The 19,702-nt window shown below is 32.6% G+C and overlaps 1 protein-coding gene across 2 annotated transcripts; it reads right to left on the reverse strand.

The window, feature by feature from the left end:
• Nucleotides 1-9,781: 9,781 nt before the first annotated feature.
• LOC147072837 (V-type proton ATPase subunit D-like) lies at nt 9,782-16,392 on the reverse strand. 2 transcript variants are annotated; one of them, XM_085945932.1, is made up of 4 exons: nt 15,147-16,392; nt 14,311-14,543; nt 11,448-11,529; nt 9,782-10,092 (listed from the first exon to the last, which is right to left on the reverse strand). In XM_085945932.1, the coding sequence occupies exons 1-4, from the start codon at nt 15,411-15,413 to the stop codon at nt 9,841-9,843; spliced, it is 834 nt and encodes a 277-aa protein (XP_085802058.1). In that variant the 5' UTR covers nt 15,414-16,392; the 3' UTR covers nt 9,782-9,840. The 2 variants fall into 2 exon arrangements, with proteins under 2 accessions (XP_085802058.1, XP_085802059.1); XM_085945933.1 differs by lacking the exon at nt 11,448-11,529 and having other exon boundaries at nt 9,975-10,092.
• Nucleotides 16,393-19,702: the final 3,310 nt, after the last annotated feature.

Raw genomic sequence — 19,702 nt, forward strand, 5'->3', positions numbered from 1 at the left:
GTACCTGTATTCATACATTTTATTGGCGAAATAAGTAGTAGGTACCTATGTATTAATACTGATAAAAAATATTAAAATAAATTATACTCAGGTACTTATTTTTCCTCCAATGATCGCTCACTCATTACGTACCTATGTGACTTATGTTATTATAATTTTTTTAATAACATATTATAATCACAAAATTATAATCCTTTTAAAGAGATGTTCAATTTTCCACTATTACAAAAAATACAGTGAGGTAAACATAGGTAAGTTGTCCTGAAGGCTTCGAAACGGCAGCTTCGAGGCGTTGAAATTCCTGCTGAAGACTCCTTGGCTAAAATTTTGATGAATGCATCTATTTTGAGGTGTTTGTGTGTCTTACGAGATATAAACATTCGAAGTTTTCCATTTGTAAACGGTTGTTAACCTTTGTAACGGAACAACAACATTGTTTAAAGACGTCATTATTCAACAAAAATGTATCGATTTGAATTCAGAATTCACGGGTAGTACCTAGGTATCTGCAATTAAACAGTGAAGTAATAATGACGATATTTTCGAAATTAAAAGAATCTATCTTATTCTATGAATAAAGGAACTGGAAAAGCTAAGATCTTGGACGATGTAAGGGTGATTATCTGGTATAGAGAAAGTGATCATAATATTATCATCGGCCTGATAGTTAGTTATCCGTGCTGATGATTGTCGTCAAAATATTACCATTCTTCCGAGAGGTAACATGATTGCCAAGATTAAAATATGCATCATATTATCTCGTTTCGCCAAATGCTAAATTTGTTTCGGTGTTAGTGGGTTTACCAATAATTATTGGAAGGGCGAAGAGGTGACCAGGCACGGGGTGGCAGATACATTTTCTTGTCGTGTTGCAACTTATGCAAGTAGTATTACGAATCTGGATGTTACATCAACACCAAGAAAATTTATCATACGGTGTCCATTCGTTGAAATCATTTCAATTGATGAGGGTTATGTGTTTATGTGTGTTTAAAAATAAAATTCACTCTAGGAACTGGATAATTTCTCTGCATTTTTAAAGGTGTGTATTCACTTTATCAAAAAAATACTTACTTTTATTAATATATTTCATTTTACAATGGAGACGGGTATCTTTCCGGAAACGTGGAATATGTCAAAGGTTACTCCAATTCATAAGACTGGTAGGTATCTACCTACAAACAGGGCCGAATTTAACATAAAGCTAAATAGCATCTAGATTCTAGCCCATGGTCACGAATTGATTGAGGCCTCAAAGCCTTAAAAATAAATTGAAAAAAATCCAAGTATAAAGAAATTTTGAGCACTATCTTTTTTAAAATGCGAGTTGATCATTGTGGTTTTTGCCCCTCCCCCCAATATTTATCATGATCACGCATAGCCTGATTTCTTTAAAACTTCATTTACAACTAATGAACAGCATGGATTTATAGCAGGCCAAACAACGTACGTGATGGTATTTGTCGAGAACGTATTTAATCCAGCGCTCGAAATGGAAAAGTTTACGAACCGGAGCGCTCAACAGTTTTCTAAAGATATTTACATAGTTATCAAATTTTATGTGTATTTCATAAAAATAAGTGTGTTAGATTTTCTATATGACCTATCTAGCTCAGACGGTCAAATTATTTTTTCCACGAGACGGAGCGATAGCTTTACCGATTTCACGAACAGGAACGGCGCTCCGGTGCGCTCCGGTCCATTTCGAGCCCTGATTTAATCCCATAATTTAATTGATTCCAAGATATTTACTTAAGTATAGCTTTATCACCATGTTTAATCCTAGATATGGGCCTCCACGTAGTGGATGCTGTTTTAGTAGTGGATGATTTTTGTTTTTACGAGAAATGGATGTTAGTCACTTGCCTAATCTATTGGGTCCACACACTGGGTCCAAACACAAATTGAACATTTCTTTTATTGTGTTAACTGTCAATTCATGGTGGAAATGCATTGTAGGTATTATTCATTTTATTTAATAAAACGCAAATTTGTATTGTGCTTCTTCCACTTTTATTTAATATCTGGACCAGATATTGTATCCTATATAATGTTCGGGATTGTCTTATTGATTTAACATAACTTAGTAGACTTTGTATTTTATTTTGTGTATTTATTTTTTACTCATAATGTTGTTAGAATTAATACTGCTTCTATTAATTGCTCAATTGTCCACCAAGTGGTCATATTGTATTATTGTATGTAATGTATCATGTTTTAAACACGGATTTATCAAAATTGTTTGTTTGGTGATATATTAAAATGTGTTATCGTAAGTGTTTGAATGTTTGGTTTTAGTGTCATTTTAAGTATTGTTTGAGTCTTTTGTATTCAGGTAGGTATTATGAAAAAATAATATGCAATTTTATTCATTTCAATTAAGTATTAATGACATAATATTATTTGATATGATACTTCAATGTATTGGTTTATTGTTTTGTCACTTTTTGAATTTGTTATTATAAATGCCTGTTGTGGTGAATATTCTTTAGATGAAAATGTCCCTCTGGGGCGGTCCAGATAGGTATTAAATACAAGTGAAAGAAGTACGATAAAAATTTCCGTTTTATTAAATTAAATTAATAATACATATTGAAAAATAACACGTGTAGAGAATGTAAATAACATGTGTCAGATCCGGGGTTCGAACCCTAGAACCACGACAATATAAGCCGACAACTTACACCTCAACTATCCTATCTAAGAACCCATAAGTCTTGACAGTCTCGAGAAGATAACTAAATTAAATAACACATTGATTATTTTGTTTTTCGTAAAGTAATGTGGAACAGTAAAAATATACAAAGGAAAACCCCCAAGTTGGGTACACACGCTAGTCATTTATAAAACAATATTCATTTAAACCAATTTACGTAGATACCTACGTGTAAGATTTTCTCTCTCGCTGTATGACGCCAAAATTGACTAAAGCTAACTAATTTATTATTGTCCTCCGTGCAAAACTAGCGCAGTAGCCGTTCGAAAAACGTGTGTCATCTACCTAATGCTATACCTATTATGTATTTATTTTTCCAGAAAAACATATTGGAGCCATTCAGGAAAAATTGTGATTTTTCGAAATCGCTGCCGGAAAGGATGGATGTGGGATGGAGTCTATGAAAATATTTTTTTTTTACAAACATATATTATGATTTTAATAATACTATAATTTACAGAGTACATTACTCCTACTTATTATAATATTACCTACCTTTCAATTTCGAAATACAAAAATGATTTTTAATGCATTTATTGTTATGAATAAATTTCAATGAAAAGTAAAGTTTATTGTTGAAATAATATTTATTCTTGCACTACTACCTATTTATTCGAGAGAAAATTTGCTGATACTATCAGGCCGATTCACAGATGGCAGAAAAGAATTTGGGCCGAAATGAATTATTATCGGTTAGCTCAATGATACTCAACCTTTTTTTTCTTTGGGCCAAATACATATATCTGTAAAGTAAAGCAGGCGGTATCACTACTGGTGTGACGAAAAAAATCAAGAAACCCCCCCTTTTTACAAAACATTTTTGAGATTTTAAAAATTATGCGTGTTTTTTAAATTAATTGTGTGCAATAGCAACACTCTTATACCAGTCTTATATAAGTCGAAACGAATCTCAAGATATAAGTAATTCCTGATAATAAATGTGTTTCGGGCCGCACATAAAAGCTTAAAGGGCCGCAGGTTGAGTATCGCTGGGTTAGCTGGTTCTTTGCCGAAGTGACAATTTGAACGAATTAAAAAAAAATAAATAGAATTTATTTGAGATATAATTTTTACATATTTAGATTCAATTAAAATATTGCATAATATTTCGAGATAAATATTTGATAATACTTACGACAGGTATGCAGTTATTGAGGTGCAGATGATTCAGCGAATTAAGAGTGTATTACAGAATTAGCTTGAAGTACTTTTCACAACCCCGAATACCTATTTATGTGAGAAACAGTAATATTATGGTCATTATGGTGAAACAAGTTAATAGATAACCTTGAACATGCTGACATGCTATTTATTTTCTTCTAGTGAGCAGGAATTATGCAGAGCAAATGCGATTAATTGTCACGGTTGCTATTCTCGTCTGCATGAACTTACTTTAAGCCTATTTATTGCATCACTTTCTCTCGCTCAGCGTCGCTCCGACTATCTCTTATTTATCTATTGAACTTAATGCTAATATGCCTCATTTATAACGATTAACTGCTTTGTATGAAAAGTTATGTATTCCTAACATTGGATTGCATCACAGTAAAATGGTTTACAAAATGGAATTGTTATTTTCATAGTAACGTATATAATTTGAATGTTTCAACCTGACTTGTCTTCTTTCAAACACATTGATAGAGATAAAGATTTAAAAAAAAAATAGATAATGGATCGTTTGAGAACAAGATGTCACTTAGAGAATGTTGAAAACAGTCAGGTACCTGCATGTATAATTTACAATTGCATAATATTTCAATTTGATGATGTTTTATTTAACATGGTTACTGGTGTACTAGTCTTCGTTCTATTATTATCAGATAAATTACTTACCTTTTGACTTTCGGTTCGACGGTTTTCACGTATATCGTCGGTGTTTTGTAAAAAGAGTGAATCATTTTGGCGAAATCAAGATTTTAATGAAAAAACAATATGTAGGTTATTAGTTTTATCGTGTAAAAATGGCGATTTTTTTTTCTCCACAGGAAAGTACTTAAAAACGATAATCGTAAGGGCGAATATGGACTAGTGTTACGAATAAAAAGCGAATGTGACATATTAGGGCTTTTAAAATATTATGCTATAGATTAAGCCTATTATAAAGATAGTATTCATTTTAAGCTTTATTATAAACTTGTTAGACAGTTATAATCATCCACAGGTAATTAATAAATAAATGTCAAAAGTTAAAAATCCTCTTGTAAAATAGCATTTTGGTCAATTCGCCCTTTTTAAAAAACACCGTCGATATTGTCGTACACATTAATCGTATGTACCTACCCACATGGTTTTTCGCAAAGGCATTGTGAATAGAGCATGATATATTAAAGTATTATAATCTTGATGCGTTGGACACAAACGTGATGAATTTTCCCCGAGGCCTTTGTTGATCCGTGCTAACGGACCGCAAAAATATATATATAAAAAAACACAATCGAAACTTATCATGTCGTTATTATTTGTAAAAATCTGTCGGTTTTTTTTGTTGTGGTCCGCTTTTCGCCATGTTTACCCAATCGTGCATAAACGAACACAAAGGCCGACCACCGAACTGACCAGCGCGGCTATAAATTACTTTTGAGCTCCCTCGACTGTAAACAAGGTTTATCAGCTTGTTCAGACGGTAAAGGGTATAAAGCAGCTGTAGTGAATATTTTCCCGTGAGTTAATAATTGTAATTGCCGTTTCATCAGCTGGGCGCTTAAGCTGATGAAATGGTAATGGGTCAGAATGTCGCTCGACGAGTATAATGTTACTATTGAACAAATGCAGTCGTAGTGTGGTACTGAGGGGACACAAACGACCACTCGCTGTATCAACGGGTTCAACAAGTTCGGCGGACGTACGTGGCAGCGAACTATGTATTGAGAACAGGGGACGCCTTCACCTAGAAGTGGATTGCAATGACCCGTGGGTCCCTAGTCATGCGCTGATTAGGGGTGGGCATTTTCTAGAAGGCGACAGTGAGAGTGTCTTTTGTATTCATAATATGTTTTTCACCTGCAGCGGTAAGGAGTCTTGCGAACTATAAAATCAGAATTGTTACGTTTTTATTTTTATTTAAGGATGGTCGAAACGAAATTATAAAATATGATACCTAGTTATTGATTTGACATTCAATTTGAAACTGAAACATGATATCGGTGGCTTTTTGAGTTGATTAAGGGTGGTATTTTACCTATATACACAGAGAATTCACTGATAGATTGACCTCAGCTGGTGATGGTATCAAATCATATAGGTAGTCGATTGTGGGTCGACTTGTATTTTGTGATTACCATTAATTGGAAGCAGCAGGAGGTCGTTCCAGTGTGAGTTATGGCATCTGACGACGGCTCAAGGGTATCGGCGCTTGAGTTTTGAGAATCGATGTATCAGCTGCACCTTGGCGATGCTCTTAAATTACCGCGTCACAAACGCTCGAGTGCTTCAGATAATGCGCCTTTGCAGTATAGTCTCACGGATCTTGTCATCGTGACAGATCCTTTCCTTATTGACAAGGAAACAATGTCGTTATTTATAAACGTATTATTATATTAATAATATATCTATTCAACATATTTTATGAAATAGCCTAGCACTTCACTCAACTGTTACCACACTGTCAGTGGCACGCTTATAATAGCAGGTTTGCTATAACTGATTTAGGATACCATGTAGATATTAAAAATAATATGATATTTTTACATACTTGATCAGTTACCAGCGACTCTGATTAAATTTCTATTGCTGGAATATTTACCTAATTTACAATTTTTGACTTATCCCCATTACGATTTACAACAAACTATGACACGTCATTAGAATCAAACTAGTTGAAAAATATGTGGAAATATATTATGTAGGTATAGCAAAGAGTATAATATATTTAGGCAAAATTATTTTTAATTTCATTGCGTTGTTGAAAAAACAATACATATATAATAAATTGACATTTCGGTTACCGCACACTGCGATCCCCAACATTTGAAAAGCGGTGTGAAACAGTTTAGTAATTGAATAATTAATCAAGGGACCAGAAAAGAGCTACAAGTGACATAGTATAAGTACATAAATAGCTTTATCCAAAAATATTGATGAAAATCTTTTTAATAAAACTTACCATTTAGAATTTAAATGGTTACATTTGTGATCGCTTTCAGATGGCTGGCGATAGCATAATGCAGTAGTATCTATTCTAGATACCATTTAAAAAAAATGAGTGACAGGGTTTCTCCCTTGGAGGTTAAAGTTGTCAAATTTAACAAAAGTTTAATCAAGTAAAAAATCGGTGTGTGTACATAATGTACGCGCGTTAGACGTTATACTTCTTTGGCGTAACAAAAAAAATAATTATTGTATTGGACCAAAACTCATCTTTGCCATACAGCGGATATAATCCATTCAGATTATGGGCACAATGAATTAATAAAAAATCAAATTTTATTGGCGTGTTATTATGATTATATTCACTTCGGTCTCAATGGTATTTCATCGATATAGGTACCGTCAGCAATAATATTATGAATGCGAATAAATAATATTATTGCAAAATGTACTTACATTGTTTGAAAAATTTAGCAAACCACTATTTCGACCATCTTTGCTTAAACAGATGACTGTACAACTATTTTCGTTAACAATAATGATTTATTACAAATCAAAAGTAAAACATAGCCTATTTAATGGTTTAACTGAAACGTGATATTGGCTTTTGTGATGAAACATAATAATTATTATTGTCTTCAATTATTATAAACCGCTAATAAATAAATTGACATGGGATATACGACAAATATTATCGTAAACTGTAAAAATATGTATTTTGTGTGTGAAGTGTCTAAATATTGTAAATTTACAACATACCATTGTTTGACTTATTTACCAACTCAACATTCACAAAATTTATTTATTTATTGATATATAATTTTACTCATAAATAATACTTACATAAAAATAGCCTCAAATCTTGATACACAATCTTTATAATGAAAAATAAATATACTTACACTAAAATATAAATGAAGTTTTATGAATATAAATTAACAGTGTAGAATGTTATAATAGTTATAAGAATGAATGAATGAGACTTCCGTCACACGCCAAATCCGTTGCATCGGCGCGCGCAACTTAGTCACATGCCAAAAATACACTCTGATCTGATTTCTCAAACGCGCTAAAAGAAGTATAACTTCAAAAATAAAAAAAAATACCTAATGTTTGACAACAGAATGAAATTGTTAACAGAAAAAAATTTCATTGAATCGATATCACCATAGTATCTCAGATTACAATAAATCCAGATTTAGACAAATTTTCGATGGTTTACCTATAATAGTTATGTATGTCACTGTCATATATGCTAATTGTTTTTTTATTCATTGCATCGGTACAATTTATCTTATACACTTAAGGATGTAACACTCTTATTGGAAGAAAAATGAATAAAATTATTATTATTCTTATTGTTAAAATAATAATGTAGCGTCCCGCTCAAATCAGTCTGTTATAAACATCGGGACGCAGCTTCTTTTTTATTTTTATATAATGTAGGGTGCCTAACAAATCACTTTGATAATAACGCTCGACGATAGCGGTCTACAGGAAATTAATAATTTGAATACATATCAATCGCTGGAATGGCCTGTAGGTACCTATATAATATTATTTTGTGATACGAGGGTAGTCCCAGAAGTATCCGACTTAACAAAGAAAACACAAAAAAATTGGGAAAAAATATTTTTATTTCTCTACGTAGTTTTCTTTTAGGTCGATACACTTTTCCCAGCGATGTTGAATAGCATCGATACCCTGTTTATAATGAGAATCGTCGAGCTCCTCAAAATAGCCATCTACCGCAGACTCCACCTCTTCACTGTTGGCAGATCTTTTACCACCGAGCCATTTTTTCAAGTTTGGAAAGAGAAAATAATCCGAGGGGGCTAAATCTGGCGAATAAGGTGCGTGAGGAAGTAATTCTAACTTTAACTCATTGATTTTGGCCATCGCGATAACGGATGTGTGAACTGATGAATTGTCCTGATGAAACGAAACTTTCGTTTTCGCCAAATGCGGTTGTTTTTTCTTGATTTCATCACTCAAACACTGCAATAAGTTTGCGTAATACACGTCGTTCACTGATTTTTCTTTCTGAAGATAATCAATGAAAAATACCCCACGCGCATCCCAAAAAACTGACGCCATGACCTTGCCTGCAGATGGAACTGTCTTCGCCTTCTTTGGAGCCGATTCTCCCCTTCCAGTCGATTGTTTCGACTGTTCCTTCATCTCAGGTGTGAAGTGATGGACCCATGTTTCATCCATGGTTATGAATAGACGCAAAAACTCTGTTTTATTGTTGTGAAACTTCGCCAAACACTCGATTGAAATATCCTCACGATGCTGTTTTTGTTTCATTGTGAGTAATCGCGGCACCCACCTTGCGCACAGCTTTCTCATGTCCAATTTTTCAGTCAATATATGATGTACAGCACTTTTTTGAAATGCCTACCATGTATGCTAGCTCGCGAAATTTAAGTCGACGTTCGTCCAATACCGTTTTGTGAATTTTCGTCACCATTTCTGGCGTGGTCACCTCATTTGGTCGTCCACTGCGATGTTCGTCTTTGCAGCTCGTCCGAGCTCGTTTAACTCAGCCACCCAATATGTTACCGTTGTAAACAAAGGAGCAGACACCCCCAGAGTAGAATCTAGCGCAGCTTTGATATTGGTTGGATTGAAGCTTTTCAAATGAAAGTATTGTATCACATAACTATGACCAATTTTTTCCATGTTTACAAATTCACTGAAAGCGTTCACTGTTGATGGCTGACAAATAATTACTGAACTACGTATTGTCGTCAAACTTCAAACTTAGGCTTTATAAGGTTGGTAATTTCTATCATAATCATTATTTTCAAACAACAACTGCTATCTATACGTCAGGTCGGGTACTTCTGGGACTAGCGCCGCGGGTGTCGCGCGTCGGCCGTCGTACAATGTCATCGCACTGAGACCTGTACTGGAAATGTTAAGTCTAAGCAAATAAAGCGTAGGGTGAGTATAAGGTTAGGAAGTAAAAATATATTTCATGTTTGTGATTGAACCTTTATTACAAAAAGACAAAAAATAATTATAATTAATTATCACGCTCGATCACGTAGTCTATAAAATGTGATCACGATAAAATCACACAAGGCATTAAACATGTTTATAACTATTATAAAATATTTATAGAAAGTGTTTCTGTTTCCATGATGCTCTACAAAATATATCGTTTCCTCTTCGTTCCTCCTCTCCAAGGTTTCAAGCATCAATTTTCGATTACGGGCTAATGTCCGCAGGCTTTGGTTCTGCTTCGATTTGATTTTACTTAACTTATACATCTCTTCCCGCTCCTATATAAGCAGAAAATTACTTTATTCAGAGCCATCTTTATTCTTTAGTATACAGCCCGAGCACAAAGTTTTGGCACCAAAACTAGGTAGGTAGTCCTATTTCGTAACTATCAAAATTAAAATGTACATAGTTCTCATTGAAAGTAAAAAATTGAAATCATATGACATTAGGCACAACTTGAGACTATTAATTGTAAAAAAACTATTTAATGTAAAACAATGCATTACAATATAACATAACAATTAAATTATTTATTTTCATTCAAACTTATATATATTTTGATTTAGACAACTATAACTTTGAAAGTCATAGTTTTGACACAAAATTCTGTGCTCGAGAGTATAAAGATGGACTTGCTTAAATTATAAAATAAGTTTTTGCGTTCACAAACTGATTAAAACAAACTTATGTTTTCTCAGGACCCCCTTATGGTGTAGACTGTAGATATAGACTATAAACGGTAGGAGCATGATATCATCCGAAAGGATCCAACCATTTGGGTGTATTATAAACGTATTCAAGGCATATTTCGATAAGACAACATAAGAAACGACACGATATTACAAGTACTTTACAAAGCAACAAGAGCACTATACCTAAACAATAAAGCATTGAAACCATTTTTAGAGACAAGATTTATGGTGAAAAATAGCTAAAATACTTTATAGGAGAACTCAAGGAGAAAGAGGTCCACACAGAGAGTAGAATTTAATAATATAATTGCTGAATAATCTTAGGTTCCAGATTCAAATGTGGAGATCACGTTGATGGACAGCAGCCAACCTTTGCAGAGGGAGCGGAACTAAGCTAAGAAGTTTAAAAATACCATAAGGATGATCTCTATAGACCAGGGATATACAGTAGGTCGATTGAAAAGTTATCGGGTAGGTAGACCGTCATCAATCATCATGCATTTTGGCAACAAGTCACGAAAAACAAAAATTATGGCCACCCCTACGAGTATAGATTGCTATAGAGCAAGTGACTTACATACAAGGAAAAATCAATGTTAATTAGAATTTTCTCGTATAATCTTAAGATATTATAATAATGTAGACAATATTTTGTCATTTATATGAAATTATAAGAACTTACCATATTATAATAATATATTTCTATCATGAAGCTAGTAGGTATAGTCGAATCTTTATTTCAAAAAAATAAGATATGTTTTGCAAGAACATAACATACTATGTATATAACTTAACCCAGGATTTCGAATCTGAGATTCCAGTATTTTCAATGTAGTGTTTTCGGGATCATGAAATGGAATAGGATCCGGGATTGAGTAGTAGTTTTGACATTTTATTAAATTTAAAAAATATATTAAAAAATGCTATGAATATAATCTTACTTGATCATCCAAATCCTGTGAGATGTACGTAATGGTATTATGAAATCGTGGAATAGTAATTTTTTCAATTACGTGAGATTTCCTGAAATGAAAATCCACTATTATTTATCTACACATCTCGATCATACTTGCTTAAAATAAGTTAAAAATGTCAACATTTTAAATAAAAATAGTCAAGTATTATTAAAAAAAATAATAATCAATGAGATAAGTAGTTAAATACATAATATGTAGGTATAATATTTGACTTTATTCTTTTGTCATAAGACGGATTAAATTTAAATATGGGTTTATTAGCGGGATAAAAGGGTAGTGAAGTCTCCCATAGGTAAGTATATAAAACATACTATTCAAATCTAATTTGTAGCGACTATTTTTTTTAGGTATCTAAACGCTGAACACTTTCGTCGATCAAGGTAAAATAGTGTTTTGTTAATATGGTTTTACTGTTATTTTTAAAAAATGCAATTTGATTATTTTATGATCATATGAATTTAAGAACAATGTATAGAAATCAGAAAAAACCACGTTGGAAAGTAACAAAATTGTTCTGACATCAAAATACCCTAATTTGGATTTCTTTTTATCAAAAATGAAATAACATTATTTATCGAATGCCTAGTCCAGACCAACTTGACATTACATTATATAGGTACAGATAGTATTATAATGAATAACGGGTGAAGAACACTAAACGTAGGTAGGTAAGTACTTGGAAAAACAATGATTTTGAAAATTTGAATTGTGTTTATTATTAATGATTATCGAGTGTTTGTCGAGCGAGTTGCAAAGAAACTATATGCATAATGGGGGTGAAAAGTGTTTTTGGCTAAGTTAAAATAATTATGTTAACTCAGAGAGCCATTCTCTGAAATTTGAAGGTCTTTAAGGATTGAACAAGGAATGTCTGTATTTTATATACCTTGCAATAATATATACTATAGTCTAAGCTTGCATTGTTGTTTTGTTTTTCCTACAATAAACAAATAAAAATGCATTTTTTATAAGATCATAATGAAATTAGAAATTAATAAACTTTGACATCAGCTTTTTTCGGAATTATGTGTAATTAGGCACTATTTTTTTTACATGCGACATGAAAATAAATTGCTTCATCACGAGTGAACATGATCAAAAATAAAAGTTTTTATTTTGTGAAAACAAAAAACTATATATTAATAATTTTATTAATATTAATAATAATTTATTGTATCTTTGAGACCCCTAAAGTCTAACAAATCGATTGTATCATTTTCGTTACAGAAAACGCGCTACTAAGACTAAAATAAGTACAATAAACTTGTATCTAAAACATTTACGTAAATTTATGAATAACAAATAATTATTTTGTTCTGATAAAAACCTCTATGTATTTTTATTTTCACATGGTAAAATAGTTCCATGATGAGATTTTTATTAATTTTGTCTAAAATCTATTATTTTTTATTTCATACAGTTTATTTTCATTCGACTATTTTGTGTTTTATTTTATATAATTATTAATATTATTTAATATCATTTTCATATGTGAGGCGTCTAATTACAAAAAACGACAAGTCCACAATACAATATTTTCGGGAAACAACGTTTTTATGTTTCTAGCTTCAATTATTTGTTTTAACGTGAGATTTTTCGTTGTACTCTATGTCGAAATTAGAACCAAATGGCAATTCGTTTCAGCCGATAAACTCTTAAATGTAACAAATATAGGCAAAATAAAATTGGACTTAGCGCTACTTGTACTTCACTTTTTAATTTATCCCGCATAAGGCACATATTTCCGTGGCACGGTCATAAGTTTACCAGATGCTACAGCATGGGAGACGCCCTTTTCATAAACACGCGCGAAATCAACCAAGCTTTAAATAATATGAAACACGGACTTGGCGCTTTTTGTAATAAATCGAGACTTAAAATATTTTTTTTCATAGGGTTATGTCTCGTTTTGGAATTTATAGATCAATACATATTCTGTAAAATTATACAAAGAATACGTGCATATTTTTTTCTCGATTTTGACCAAATGTGGACTTATCGCTTTTTGGAATTAGACGCTTCATGTATCATACAATTTACATTCCTCATACAAATGGATTCAATGAACTATGTTTTACCAATAAAAAAATAAATATACTTACTTACTATTATTTTTTCTTCAATTCTATAGAATTTACACAATTTAAAGATCAATTAAACATATATTTGATAATAAAATATATATTTAATAATACAACTACTATATATTTAATAATAATTGATCTATTAATTCTTTAAATTCTGTAGAAGCTAAGAAAAAAATATGACTCAACAAGATAATGTCATTTTAAAATAGTTACAAGATAAAAATAACTCTTTAAATATAACGTTTTTAAATTTTCTGTTCAATTATTATGCTCAATATGCTCAAACTTGTACTTGATATGAAGTAAATGGAAAACAAACAAACAAACACATATATAATACTGAAATGTCATTGATTTTTATAGTAACGCACGTATATATTAATAATTTAGTTGCTTGGACCACCCACTTAGCAACCAATAATAGTGGATTGGATTACGGATTTATTACGAAATAACTTTTCATACAAAACAGAATTAACTGAAAATGAATTCAATTCTACTTAAAGATGGCTAAAAGTATTAGAAAAATGGGATCGTGTTTTCATATATTATAAAAGTTTCAAATGTCTAGCTAGTCTTTAAGTTTCAAATGTCTAGTCGGGAAGTTAGTTAAAAATCGATTGCAAGATTTGTACCGGATAAACAATCACCGGACAAATAAGAATACGAACTAATAAAAACGTTGTAAAATAGTTCCCCGATCCTTGCTTTATAAAATAATATAATCGTGAGATTTTCACCTCCAAGTTTTCTTGAAGTCATCCTCAACCGCAATAAAGGCGTTTTCCAATGACGCCCTGGATACTAGTACTTTGATCAGTTTGCTGAATGCGGCTCTAACCAACGATAACTGATAGGCCCCCGTGCCCAGTCCAATAAGTTGGCAAGGCTCTGGTCCTCTTTGGATGCACTCGAACTCTATGCCACCCGACCACAAGGGGTTGCGGTGAGATTTAACCTGCATATGCGCTATCTGCAACAACAATTAATACACACATATAAAATTGAAGATAAGTCAATAAATAGGTGGGTACAAGCGGCAATGGCTATACCACCCGTACACGAACCTGCATCCATTTATTGTCAGAAATAGTAATTAAGTAAGAGTAAATTACACTATCGCGATGATAACTGTAACTGCAAGAATATGTACATTTTCAAAGTATCCGCGAGACGAGTTGGTTGTTGTTGCGTAGATCCATGTTTTGTGTGATGTGCGGTGTAGTTCGTATTATTTCCGTCAGGTTCGCCGCTATCGACGCATGCAAGTCACGCAAATTGCAACTATCGCGTAAAAAATCAGAACCCGCTAAATTTTTTTGATCCATGCATGCAGTCTTGCAATTTGTACGATAATACGTGTTAACATTGTTATTTCACTGGTATGGTGGCGACAATTATGTACCGTTAACAATAGGTTCATGCACGTGTAAACAGGTTATTAGGCACCTGGGACAGACAATTAATTTGCCTTTTGGATTTAAAAAAATACATTTCAGATTTACAAATAAATGACACCCACGATATAGCACTAAAGTCTAATAATTATTGTCATATGATTGATTTTTCGACTTACTTCTGGCAAATTTTCTTCAACAGTAGAACAGAAATCACCATCGGCAAATTTAGCAGCTGCTATCATTATAAAGGCCTCACTCATCATATTCGACATTTGGGTGCCATTTTCTGAAATATCCTTCGCTATATCTGTTTGCAGCATGTGCAAATGCGCTGCTTTTCTCGAGAGCAGCTTGCCAGCTTTCTTCGCGTGTAGTAACCTCTCTTGCATGACGTGTAGATTTGACAGGCTCGCCGGTACTGCATATCTGTCCAAATAATTCATGATATTGAATAAAATGTTAAATCGTCACGAATAAACACAATGTGTTGAAAATGAAATAACCAATATTTAATAATATTTCAATGACAGTTCAAAAGAAACCATTTGTTTTCAATGTTCTTTATTTGAAAGTTATCTTGATCGAGTATACATAATTGAATAATGCAAACAATTATGACGAACGAAATAATAGCCGCCAAATACGCTTTAGTTGCCATAGTAAGTTAACTATGGTTCCCGAAATTCCACGAATACATCAAGCTATTTTGATACTGGAGAATGGTGCTATCTTTCAAAGTCTTACCATATTAATTATCTTTCGTTGTTATGTATGTAGGTATATTACAATTGAAGTGTTAACAAGCAAAAAGCTTTTATTTCAATTGAAATTAAATTCATTAAAGCAATGAAATACAAGGTATTTTTTTGTCGTGGGTCCCGGGTTTAAATCTCGGCTGTAGTAACTGGACGTATATTTTGAACATAATACTTTGATTAAGTGCCTAACGTCTTATCTTCTAACAAAAATCTGGTAATACAACATCCACTTTGTGGCGGTCCATATTATGATCTTCTTAAGAGCCTGTACACATGGCGCGTTTTTATGCGCGAGTGATAAATCGCGCGTTCTCCAGGTACATGTGACCGAATTCAACTGTCCACAAGCGCTCGCGCGTGAGGACTCTCGCGCGGAATGCGCCGGGGAAACGCCAGACTCTCGACCTCACGCGCGTTGTGCGCGAGTCGAGGTACTATGCCGCCAATTATTGCGCCCAGTAACAACGCGATCGCCAACGTGCGCGGAAGTGATTTGTCGGTTAGTTTTAAATATACATTTTTTTTTCAAAATGGAGCGTGAATACAAAATTATTTATTGATGAAATGGAAATAAAGGAAGGCTATATGCGACATGGAATCTTCTGATTATTCTAATAGAAATATAAAACGCACAAGCTGAGAAGAGCTCGTAGAAATATTTTGTAAACCTGGTGATTCGGAAGAACAAAAAAAAAATCTAGGCAAGTGAAAAAATTTATTAAAAAAAAATTAGGTGCTCTAACAATGAATTATAGTTAGTTATATAGTTATCGTAACTCGCAGTACCTAGAGCTGTATTTTAATAAAATCAGCTTATTATTATTATTATTATTATTAAAATAACGGGTTGTTCAATAAATTGGTGAGTGTATTTTTTACTTGTTATTTAAGTAGGCTCGGTAGGTACATAAATATCCTAGATTTTTGAACTTAATGGCCTAAAATATTTACATGTTAAACCCTTTCAAAAAAAAAAAATGGTGACCGCTGCATTAGATCATCTTGTATGACCGTCGACAGTACGCAAGCCACAGTTTCCTAGGTTTCCATATTGAATACTGAGCGTAAAGCATTTTTGCGCAAAACGCGTCATTTGGGCGCAAAGCATTTTTGAAAACGCGCCATGTGGACAGGGTCTAAGATCGAACATGGTAAAAAAAGTTGGTATTTTCCCCACTGTCGCAAATAGCATGCTTTCAAAAGTGTTAATAAAACCAAAAGTATTTCAACCAGCGGCGTGCTTAGGGTCGTAGAGGCCCGGCGCACTGACTGATTTTGAACCCCCCCACGATAAAATACAATGAACACCGGAAATCACATTCTTTAATCAAAATTAATTATTGATGAGGATGGCAGTGATACATATATTAGTGGTTTATTTTGTTTGTGTGCAAGTAGGCATTGTTCTGTGTGAGTGGTTGTGTTAAGGGCGATGTTAGTCGAACGGATTTGTTATGTTTTGGGCAATATATTATAAAAAAAAAAGTTCGAAAAGATCATAATTCGTTTCTATGTGCAGCGCGTTGATACGTAGGTCAAAAATCATGAATGTTCAAGACTGTAAGCTTTCGTATTGCAGACAATAATAGAGACAACAAGACAGAGGAATATGAGGTATGGTTTTACAACAAATATGTTGAAATATTTTAATCTATCATTTTTCTACATATCATTGTAAACTGTAAAGGATTAGAAATTTAACTAATGAAGAGTCAGGGTGTATGTATGTATGTATTTTACAACGTTTTTCTTAGCTCGTATTCTTATTTGTCTGGTGGTTCTTTGTCCGGTACAAATCTTGCAATTGATTTTGAACCAACTTCCCGACTACCTAGACATTTGAAACTTTTAGAATATACTAGAACACGATGCCAACGCATTTTTTAAATACTTTTAGCCATCTTTAAGTAGAATTAAATTCATTTTCAGTTAATTCTGTTTTGTATGAAAAGTTATTTCGATACCATTATTGGTTGCTAGAGATCTGGGGTCAATTATTAATATATACGTGCGTTACTATGGAAATCAATATGACATAAATGTCAAAATGACATTTCAGTATTATTTCTATCAAGTACAATTTTTTTTGATCGTTTAAGCTAGTCAAGTCAAGTTTATATGATTCAACAGAAAATTTAAAAACGTTGTATATAAAACGTTCTTTTATCTTGTAATTATTTTAAATTGTGAACGAAATCAACCGTGTTCGAATATCATACTATTTTACATAAAAATTTTACATATTTTGATGTCATATTTCAAAAAAAAAAAACTAAAACTTCTTATAAATAAATAATTTTGTGAAGAACTACATAGTTAGAATTGAATAACACACAAGCATGATGTAAATAAGATTGCGAAAAACGGCTTTAAAAATAATAGAAAAGTAAATCAAATGTTTTATAGTATTTTTTATAAAACAAAGGAGGCTGTAAAATTCCAAAAAAGGCGGGAAAATAAAAATTGGACGAATTTATTACTCAGTTTTAACATTTTAACAGTCGAAACGCGCGGCGCTAGAGGATCCTAAAGGCACAAGAGATTGGAATGGGAAGAATAAACTTAAAGCTTTCGAGACGAGTCGGTATTTTTTTTATATTAGTTGTTGTAGATAAACTAGTTTAATGAAAGATGAAATAATATATGATTATATAAAAAAAGTTAAGCAGGACAACGAAAGTCATGCCAGCTAACTGTAGAAATTAATATATATTTTGTATTTTAATTTTGTAAAATGGAAATTGGTATTAAAAGAATATGGTTTATTACATACATATACAATTTAGCAGTAATTATCAGTGATCGACTGTTATGCAATATCATAGAATATCGCACGATTGATCACTTTAAAGAATATCGTTTTTGCATTATAAACGAAATATAATATTTGCCACAGGCAAAAAAAAAACAACGCTGTGTGGACTATTTATTATTATTAAAAGGGAGAAAGTCAGCACTCGAAATGGAAAATTTTACGAACCGGAGCGCTCATTAATTTTCTGAAAATAGTAACATAGTTATCTAATTTTATGTGTGTTTTATAAAAATAAGTGTATTCGATTTTTTGTTATATGGCCATTTTAGGCTTAAGCTATAAAATTATTTTTTCCATGAGACGGAACAACAATGATGCCAATTGTACGACCCGGAACGGCGGTCCGGTGCGCTCCTGTCCATTTCGAGCCCTGGAGAAAGTCAATATTTTTTGATGTGGTACTTTTACACGAAGAGAAAAAAAACATTTCTTCCAATTAAATATAAGTATCCACTATCACATATGGAATGTTTAAAAAATCTTGATTTTAAAATGTTCTTGATACGATGACTTTTACTAAAAACTTCGAAACCGTTTCACCTAATGTGCGCAATTTGTAAACGTCTGCATTATGGTAAATAGGATCCAATTAGCTATTATATCATATATTAGCAGCTGCTACTCGTATGCCAGATATGATACTGTGTTGTGGAGGTATCAGAAGACTACCACAATATAACATCCTAACAGTGACGTCCCTAAACTAAATGCCGCCCCTAAGCAGCGCCAAAATGCCGCCCCACCTTTTATACAGATTTTTTTATCATTCTTTCATGACTCCAATATCTAATAAATGTGTTGTATGGATACATTACTAACAAAATATATATCACTAAAACATAAAATATTAAATTTAGATATAAAAAGCGAATAAATATACCCAAATCATCATACACATACAATCAGTGTGAGGTTATATGTGGTTGATATTTCTGACACATTTGGTTTGTACCATGTAGCAATACACAGATTTATTATTTCCACACCATTATTATTATGCTTTTATTGTAGGTACAACATGTAAAGTAAACAAAATAATTTTAGCTCTGTCTATATATTATACCAGATGGTTATCTTCGATTTCCCGCCCTTCGAGTAACTGCCGCCCCCAAGCGACGCTCAATCTGCCTACCCCCACGGGACGTTACTGCGTCCTAAT

The sequence above is a fragment of the Rhyacophila brunnea genome, unplaced genomic scaffold (assembly GCF_057557595.1).
Source record: "Rhyacophila brunnea isolate RB1 unplaced genomic scaffold, BYU_Rbru_1.0 scaffold_19, whole genome shotgun sequence".
NCBI lineage: Eukaryota > Metazoa > Arthropoda > Insecta > Trichoptera > Rhyacophilidae > Rhyacophila > Rhyacophila brunnea.

Bases quoted from the DNA above. Each gene is read 5' to 3' on its own strand.
- LOC147072837 (XM_085945932.1), bottom strand. From the start codon at position 15,413: ATGAATTATTTGGACAGATATGCAGTACCGGCGAGCCTGTCAAATCTA. The intron at 11,530-14,310 runs GTGAAAATCTCA...TTTTCATTTCAG, and splicing joins GACTTCAAGAAAACTTGGAG to GAAATCTCACGTAATTGAAA. The intron at 10,093-11,447 runs GTAAGATTATAT...CTGCTTATATAG, and splicing joins CACAGGATTTGGATGATCAA to GAGCGGGAAGAGATGTATAA.